Below are 10,005 nucleotides of genomic sequence, written 5' to 3'. Positions count from 1 at the left end.
TTTTATTGTAATTTTGTAGATTAATAGATTTCAATGTCTCTAATCCTATGATTAATTATATAATATATACATCTCCACAATACACATCACGGAAGAGTTAAATGACACATTTCTTCTGCACTTACTATGTCAGAAAAGGATTTTCTAAGTGTATTTGCCCTTGAAATATGATCAGTTTATGAATTAACCCAGAGAAGAGCTGTCCGTGCTCTATTTCACTGTCTGGGTTCTGAGTGCCTCTCACCAAGGGTCTTTTTATGTAAGGATAAAAGACACCCATGTGACTTGTTTCCAGACTGTATTGTCCTCCAAATTCTAATTTTATACAGTAGAGAGCATGGAAATACATTTTATCTATTTTCAATGTTTCTTTCCTTTTTATTTCTTAATATGTATTATTCAATCTCCAAAAAGATTGTATTTCAAGATTTTTCTTTTGTTTCTTTGTCTTTTTTTCATCGTTTCTCTCCCTCTCTCCCTCCAGGCCTGCCTTCTTTCCTTCCTTCCTTCCTTCCTTCCTTCCTTCCTTCCTTCCTTCCTTCCTTCCTTCCTTCCTTCCTTCCTCTTGCGTGCCTTCCTCCCTGGAACAAAATGTTATTATACATAGAGTAAAAGAGAACAAAAATGGAAATTGAGGGTCAGTTTTGAAATAACTTAGTATCATATGATTTTAATAAAAACACAATGAGCTTTGTAATATATATATTAGAAAAATATAAAGACAGTTGTGGCAAGAAAAGTTATGTTTAAAAAGAAATAATTGTAAAATAGATAAAACAATGCAAGTCTAAGTATGACTTTTGTCAAAGAAGGGCCATCTCAAATTCTTCTTTTGTGTTTTCAGTGGAGCAAGATGGCATTAATTGTATGGTGGTTTTCAAGGATTTTCTGAAGATTGGTTATTTCAGTGAAAATGAGAAAGGAAAAAAAATGTGGAATCAAGGTTTAAGTGTTTGTGATCAGAATAGAAGTGCAGATCTTTCTTGTAAACAGAGCTAAATAAATATAGGTATCAGTAGAAAATTAATGAGAATTTCATTTCAGATGATTTGCATCTATATTACATCTTGATTGCCAAGTGAAAATAACTTGTTGGGAGAATGTTGTTTGACATGTTTATGTAATTACATTATTTTTCATAATTTCTACTTATATATTAATTCTAATTAGCAAGAAACACCTCAAAATTTTGCATAATATGATTAAATTGCATCTTAATTAAGTTTTCAAAACTTGCTGGAGCACCAAAATTTTAATTTTTCTAAAAGCTTTTCGAGTAAAACTAAGCTCCTACTGATATCTTCTTGTGTCTTCAGTATCCCTCCTTTTTTTTTTTTTTGGTCATGGGACTTGAACTCAGCCTGAGCGCTGTCTCTTGAGCTCTTCAGCTCAAGGCTACCACCCTTCCCTTGAGCCAAAACCCACTTCCCATTTTTCTAGATGTTAATGGGAGATAAGAGTCTCAGGTCCTTTTGTGCCCAGGCTGGCTTTGAACCTTAATCCTCAGATCTCATCTTCCTGAGTTGTTAGGATTACAGGCGTGAGCCACCGTGCCCAGCTCTCAACATTCCTCCTTTGATTGTCATTTTATTTTATTTTATTTATTTTGTGTGTGGGTGGGTTATGGGGCTTGAACACAGCCTGGCATTGTCCCTGAGCTCTTCAGCTCAAGGCTACTGCCCTACCTCTGGAGCCACAGCGTCACTTCTGGTTTTTAGTGGTTGATTGGAATTAAGAGTCTCTTTGTCTTTAGTGCCCAAGCTGGCTTTGAATCTCAATCCTTGGATCTCAGCCTCCTGAGTAGCTAGGATTACAGACATGAGCCACCACTCCCAGTGTTATTTTTTGGCATTTTATTAGCATAGATTAGCTGTATATGCATACGAAGGTTTTCATCCTTGCATCTTATTCACCACTCTATCTAATTTTCCCTCTGAAACTTACAGTCAATTTTTGCAAGCTAAAATATGCATTCAAAGAATTTGGTAGCAGAGAAATTTAAAGTCATGGTCTCATTCTTGGAAAAGAAAAACGAGCCATATCCCCAATTAGAGATGTGAATTTTATGTCTCTCTATCCTCTGCATGATTTTGTTTCTCTATATAATAAAAGAAAAAAAATAGGAAATGGGGAAAAGAATCAAAAGTATACCACTACCTATGAAATTGGGTATCCTACATGGAGCAAAAGAAACATGACTCATAAATAAACAAAATATAGATTTCCTTTGTCATTTAATAAGCATGAAGAGGTTGCATCACCTCATTCCAAAGTATGTGTTTTACTTTCATTGATCATCAATAAGAAACCTAAAGAAATAGGCTTCACCATAGTTAACTTTATCTTAGAACCTGATACTATTCTAACCTTATTGTAAAAAATAAATTTAATCTCAAAGGATATAACACACTTAAGCATATTTAAATGTGGGAAATGAGATCTACAACTTTGAAAATTCCCCTATGCCTCAAAAATTCTCCATAAATGGTAGTAAGCTTAACATATCATACTTTAATTCTTTGCAGTCCATTTTTTTTACATTATATAACAGGACATAGAGAAAGTCTTCCAAGTAGTCCTCTCAAGACTATTCTATACAATTCCCTGCTACATGGAAGTCATAAAGGTTCCCAAAACATTACTTCTGTGATATCATTGATTATCCTAAAGAAAAGCACAGATTATAATGCAGGAAGCACCCTGTCATAAGTCAGTGTCTTCCTTAATTATTCCATATTTAAACTCTAAACCCAAGTGCAAGGTTTTGTTCACTCGGGGCACACTTTACTTACGGTGCATTAAACTTTCATGTCCTCCTCTCTCCATTTACTTCACAAAATAGTTTGCTGCCATCTGCATTCAACTCATTTTTTACCTATAGGAGTTTTTGATAGTCATCACACCTTCCACATTTCTTACATACTCTAACTCGCTCTTGAAATTCATTCGTACATCACGTTTTTAATATCATTATTTCAAATTATATGTTTATTACTTTAAATTGTTTTCATTTCACATTCTATTACATCATATATACTTCCCTAACTGGTTCAAGTAAATATCATCTACATATACATTCATACATGTGTTCCAGGTGACATATCCATGCATATTAAACATGAAGACATATCCTCATGTTTGTGAAATCTACTGAATTGTAATACGTAACCCATACAGAGTGGTCATTTATCAACTTTTAATGTTATCTTTCTGCCCCAAGGACTATCACGGCCCATTTTACAATAATGTGAATATTTTTCATCTCTGTATTAGTCTTAGGACTCTTTAATATGAAGCATTTAAACATTTCTTTTCTTTGTACTTGTAAGCTACTCCTAAAATTTAATTTGGTGGACTTTTTAAAATCCACATTTGATGAATACATAGTTTACTTCTACTGGGTATCTTCTTGTGAATATAAATATAAAATCCACTCTCAAAGTGTTTTCAATGCAGTTCATAAATGAAAGCATACTGGATGTGGTGATACACTCACATTATCAATGGTACCCAAAAGTCAGAGACACAGGAAGGATCACAATCTGAAACCTATTCAGGCAAAAATGTTAGGATGTATGTGCGTCAAACAAGTGAACAGAAATTTAAAAAAAATTGAAAGTATGACTGAAGTAGTGGAATGCTTGTCTAGTAATAATGAGACTCTGACTTTATATCCCAGTGCTACCAAAAAAAAGAAATAAAAGCTAAAAAAAATTCTATACAAGACAATAAGAATTTAGTGATCACTAGGTTGTTTTTTTTTAAGTAAGTATTCATCTTCTTGAAAAATTGAAGAAGTCTCTAAGTTTGGCAGGAAGGAATTATTTTAGAATAAGAAAAAATGATAGAAGTTAAGGTAAAAATCCAAGTGGTTTCTGTTGTTGTTGTAGTTGTTTGTTTTGTTTTGTTTTTGTTTTTGTTTTTTGCTGGTCCTGGGACCTTGAACTTTGGACTTGGGTGTGATTCTTAAGCTACTTTTCTACAACCCTTGAATTTTCTTTCTTCTTCCTTCTTTCTTTCTCGTCTTCCTTTCTTTCTTCCCTACTCCCCTCTTTTTCTCTTTCTTTTTCAGAAAGGGGAAAAACTGGAATAGAGAAGTATAGTTTTGAGGTTGAACAGTTGGTTTTGTCCCTAGATGGTTGAATGAAATAAACTAAGAATATGACGTTACTCCTTAACTGCAGATTTGGAAAATTACTGATACTAAATCAGATTTTTTTACCTTATGAACAAAAGCAATAATTTTGAACATTCTACACTTTCTTTTGGGACATTGAACTTTATTTGAAAAGATTTTCCTCTTTGTTTTCTGCAGAGAATTTCATTTTCATATGAAAGAACTTATTGTGCAAAGAATGATCAAGTTCTATATGGAAGTCAGTTACCCACTTAGTATAGTAGAAATTAATGATAAAATAGTCTTTGCAATATTCTGGCTTATCTACAATCATTAATTTTAGATAAGAAAGAATTTCATGGAATTTCCTACTCAGGCTGGGTTTGGCCTGCGATCCTCAGATCTTAGCATCCTGAGCAGCTAGGATAACAGATATGTTACCAGCACTTGGCTTTGAAAATCCATTTTTAAGGACCAAATGAGATATCACATCTAAGTGCAATTGGTTGTGTCATATACGTTATTGTGGAAAGGTTGCTTCAAAATCATCTTTAGTAATAACATGTTAAAAAATTAACAGAATATGCCAACAAAGCCACATGTCCACATTCTTTCTAGAAACAAACATTTTTATGATTTCAAATCAGTTGCATCCTATCCAGATAAGTACTTTTACACTAGTTCCTTTATTAACCAGGAAACAATGTTTTTGGGGAAAATCCAGTCAGAAATAAAAATAAGGAATTGAGGCACAGTAACTAATATCTCATATATCTGAAATAAAGGAGACTGATTCCAAGACATTCACATACCAATAGGAGAATACCAACTTTGTAGACTGGATAATAATTATTCAGTAAAATGCCTATTTCTGTATGCCAAATGAACACGAGTCCACAGGAATGTAGTGTTCATTAATATTCAAGGTATTTTTAAAATGCAAAGTATGGCTTAATGGTACAGTTTTTCTCCAAAGGTGAATTTTCAAAGTAATGACTTTCCTTTGTTGTGGTTTGTCTGAGCTCCACTGGCAAAGTATAAAAGTCCAGGTGCAGATGGTGACATTCATTCTCAGAACACTCACCTTCAACACCAACCCCAATCCTCACCTGCTGACACAATGAGCTACTACTACGGCAACTACTATGGCAGCCTGGGCTATGGCCTTGGTGGCTTTGGTGGCCTGGGCTTCGGCTATGGCTCCAGCTATGGCCTTGGGGGCTATGGTGGTTATCGGTATGGCTACTACCGCCCCGCCTTCTATGGTGGATACACTTCCTCTGGATTTTACTGAAAAACATGGACATCTGAGATGATCTATTCCTGATCCAGATTCTATCACTCAAATTGTACACCCTTGGGCCTGTTGTACTATTCACAGGAAGAATTTTTCTTCCTTCCTGTAATACTTGTGGATCTGTTAAGACAATAAATGTCCCCTGTGAATCCTTTGCACTGTCTCATTTAAAATACTTCGGTTTTTTATTTTCAATCTTGTCAGATTCACTAAATAGGTTTATTTCAAAGCTGCTCTCTTCTCTTTTTCACCCTTCCTTTCTTTTTTTCTCCCTTCTTTCCTTTCTTCCTCTTCCTTCCTTTCTTCCCTTCCTTCCTTCCTTCCTTCCTTCCTTCCTTCCTTCCTTCCTTCCTCCCTCCCTCCCTCCCTCCCTCCCTGCCTCCCTTCCTTCCTTCCTTCTTTCCTTCCTCCCTTCTTTTCTTCCTGCCTTTCGTCCTTACTTCATTCCTTCCTTCTTTCCTTTCCTTTCTTTCATTCTCTCTGTGTCCATCTCTACCTCTGTCTCTGTCTCTCTCTTATTTCTGTTACTGAGGGATTAACACAAAACATGAGTTGGTAATCTGCTACTTACTTTAGCTACATCTCCATTTAGAGACTTTTATTTTCCCAGTCTTGGCTTGAAGTCAGGGCCTGATCACTGTCCTTGGGCTTTCTCAAGGCTAGAGCTCTACCACTCGAGTCATAGAGCCACTTTCAGCTTTTTTCTATGTATGTGGTACCAAGGAATCGAACCCAGGTCTTGGTGCATGCTAGGCAAGCACTCTACCACTAGGCCAAACTCCCTGCCCCCATTTATGAATTTTTGCTGATTAGCTCAAGTACTTGTCTGTATTGCCTTAGACTCATTATTCTCAGGTCTCAACTTGCTAAGTAGCTAGAATTATTGGAATGAGCCATGCTACTAGACTCTACTTTCTTTTTTTTTTTTTGCCAGTCCTGGGCTTGAGCTCAGGGCCTGAGCACTGTCCTTGGGCTTTCCTCAAGGCTAGTGTTCTACCCTGAGCCATTGCACCATTTCTGGCTTTTTTTTTCTATGTATGTGGTACTGAGGAATCGAACCCGGGTCTTCGTGCATGCTAGGCAGGCACTCTACCACTAGGCCAAACTCCCGGCCCCTAGACTCTACTTTCTTATATGCATCCCTGTACTGTTGTAGCCATTAATTCTCTTTCCATTGGTATATTTGAGATAGTTCTAATTTTCATTTGATATTCTAGAAAACAACATTGTGACATTCTTACTGTTAAAAAATACTCACTTTTTTGCTTAAAAAGACATTAAAACTGTCACACTTATTAAAACTTCTCACACTTGTAATCCTAGCTACTGGAGAGGCTGAGATCTAAGGATCAAGATTCAAAGCCAGCGTGGGCACAAAAGGACCTGAGACTCTTATCTCCCATTAATCTTTAGAAAACAGGAAATGGCGTTTGGGTCAAGGGTAGGGAAGCAGCCTTCAGCTGAAGAGCTCAGGGACAGTGCCCAGGCCAAGTTCAAGCCCCATGATCCACACCAAAAAAAACAAAGTCTCACAAACTTTCCCTTCTGTGATGGTTTCAAAAGGTGATCCTCGGACCTCAGCTCCTGAGTAGCTCGGATTACTGCTGGCATGAGCCACTGGTGCCTGGCTTCCTGACTTTTTTTCAATTTTTCCAGCACCCCTCCCCCTATTTCTTGCAAACTTCCTCTTAGTGAAATTATTGTGCAATGTGGAGACTTGTTTTTGCTGTTCAATTTATCCACAGAATACACTTAGACTTTATTTACATCCTCCATTATTCCAGGCCATCTGTCTATTTTTCATTTTGTTAACAAGACATTGCAAAATCCTTCAAGCTCACCATTAAGTTAAATTCAATTATAGATTATAGAAATGTACATTTCTGTAACCATTTCTACTCTAGGTATTAGTTGTGTCTCCTTTTATACCTAGAGAATACATTCGCGAGACATTGAAGCTTCTGTAATCAGATATTTTCAGTCATTTTTGAAATTAACATTCTAACCTATGAATCTCATTATTTATTAAAAATCTATACAAACATATATATATATATTTGCATCAATCACATACTTCTAATGCCAAAAAGAAACTTACTCATATAGATAAATTATGTTATGAGTTTTAGTGTTGAAAGATAATTATTTATACTTTAATCATCTGTCAATCTTCTGCTCAGATGTCTACCACCATCTCTTTCACTTGATGAAATCTGTCTGTATTTTATCAGCTATGTATTCCTAATTGTGATCTTTGTTTGGCAACTTTAAATATAGAACATTTATGTTTACTTCCTTCTCTATCAAACAGCATATAAAGGAACTTCTTGTTTTTTGAAAGAAATAAAAAATTAATGAAAATATATTTTACTAATATAAGACATATGAAGCCTGAAAAATATAAAGATAAGATTCATTTCTTTTATGTGTTTCAGATAGTTGAATGGTGCAAAACAAAACAAACAAAACCCCCAAAAGTCATAATTCTACTAAGGTTCTTACAAAGAATAGGACTATGCAATAAAAAATATATGAAAAAAAAGAATAGGACTATCTAGTAAGCATTTGTGAACTACAAAGTTTGAAAGAGATTTTATGGAAAGTAGGACAGAATTATTTCAGAGTGAGAAAGTAAATACGAAGAAAAGCTCAGAGTGAAAATATAATGTAAGAAGACACATAGAGGTAGGGTACATGCCTATCAAAAATTGTAAGATGTGGTAGAAAGGAATTTGAAAATGCTCCAATAGCTACTTAACACCTTTTGCAAATATCCTTGCAGATAAGAACTACTTAGATTATTTCATTAGTGTATACCCAAGAGCCTAAATCCATAAAGTTTTTAAGTTGTAACTGAAAAATTCCATTTTCATGGATCTCAAATTGATTTAATTGGTATGGCATTATTTAAAATGCTTACATTAGCTTATGTATTTATAAAAAAGATAAAGAGTCTATCTCTGAGGGACAGCCCACCTGAAGAAAAAAATGAAGCTGTTATTGCCAATAATAAACTCAGGCTAGTTTAAAACCAGGGAACTTCAATTTCTAAGGTTTAGATGTAAAATTATGTGACAAGTTGAGTTTGGAAGTTATGAGAAATAACTTTTTGATACAAAACTGTACTTGAGAAATAAAAATTGAACTCAATTCAAAGGAATAACATCTTCATACATGTTCAGAATTGTTTTCAATTTATAGTTGACTCCACAGTACTGATTTTTGTTGAAGATGAATTTCCAAAGGGAACAAAGCTCCTGTGTCGTGGCTTACTATGTGCAAATAATAGGAGTGAAATCTCTTATTGCAGATACTGACAATACGTTTTAGAACTCACCTTCCATATCAAACCCAACTCCCCATTTCTCCCCTGACAGAATGCTCTACTGCTATTGAGTTTGAGTAGCCTTGGCTATGACCTGAGTGATTTCAGTAGCAAGGTTCTGGCTACTGTTTTACCAGTGTCCCAGGAGACATGTCTACTTTTTGTCTCTCTTTCCTTGTAAGAACTTTTGGGACTATTTTTTCTTATCGACCTTCTCATATTTTGTAGATTACTTCTGCTGTCCCTTTCAAGGTGATTCATGAAGATTTCAAAAAGAGCATGAAGATGAGGTAGCCATGTCAAATGCAGCCTCTGAATAGTGAGAGATTTAGGTCCCTAAGTTAATGTATCATCACTCAGCCTTTTCATTCTTAAAATATGAATGTTGTGTAGCTTCATATGTATTCTGTGATAATCAGTTTTCAGAGGCACGCACAACTTAAGGTTTATTCATTTCCATTCATCTTAACAGAGTTGATTTGCAACTTTTATAATACCTTAATCATCTTTATTGAATAGAGGTGTACCAGAGGGACTATTTCTACCTTTTGTGTTCCTTATACGCAGCCCTCTGATATTAGTGTTTTGTGTTATTACTTTCTAAATTGATTTAAGTTTTGCTCAACTTGTGATTTTATTTGATTTTGGAATCTACAGGATTTAGTAATTCCAGATATCCTGAATGTGAATGGAAATAAATTCACTACAGAATTAAGTGTTCCTCATAACACCTGTTCCATTTTCCATGTCATTCTGTAGTATTAAAATTCTTCAGAGATGTAAGACAGAGTAGGTCTTTTGTGATCATATCAGATATTGTTGAATTATTGAGATGAGCAAAACAAATACAGATGAGTAGGTGGCTAGATATAAATTGTCTCTCTGATCAGAATACTCTTGGTGCATGTCATCAGAGAAACCATGGGCAGTATAATATATATCAACACACACATACACACACACACATCACACACTTGTTCTTAATCAAATGATTCTTCCACTGCTTCCTTGTTTGTGCTGAGTTCAAGCCTCATGATCCACAAAAAAAAAATCATATGCATACCAAGAACACTTAGCAGAAAGATATGTAAAAGTTGAAGCATGAATAAAATTACCCATGAGCTACTCACAAAGCTGAGGTTTGAGGATTATGATTAGAAGCCAACCATGGCAGAAAATTCTGGGAGACTGGCAGGATGCAGAAAGTGAAACTGTGTGTCAACTGGTCTAGTCCAAGCCATTAGTCAAACAGCCAGTGACAGAGTA

At 35.2% G+C, this 10,005-nt stretch overlaps 1 protein-coding gene across 1 annotated transcript; it reads left to right on the top strand.

Moving 5' to 3' along the window:
• The first annotated feature begins 5,237 nt into the window (after positions 1-5,237).
• On the top strand, positions 5,238-5,411 carry LOC150069624 (keratin-associated protein 19-9b-like). Its single transcript, XM_090333570.1, has one exon. It carries the CDS (start codon positions 5,238-5,240, stop codon positions 5,409-5,411), a length of 174 nt encoding a protein of 57 aa, XP_090189696.1.
• Positions 5,412-10,005: the final 4,594 nt, after the last annotated feature.

Source organism: Megascapheus bottae, chromosome 1, assembly GCF_031878675.1.
Source record: "Megascapheus bottae isolate mThoBot1 chromosome 1, mThoBot2.hap1, whole genome shotgun sequence".
Classification (NCBI taxonomy): domain Eukaryota; kingdom Metazoa; phylum Chordata; class Mammalia; order Rodentia; family Geomyidae; genus Megascapheus; species Megascapheus bottae.
The sequence above is the reverse complement of the archived record's forward strand: the minus strand, read 5'-3'. Positions and strand labels throughout refer to the sequence as shown.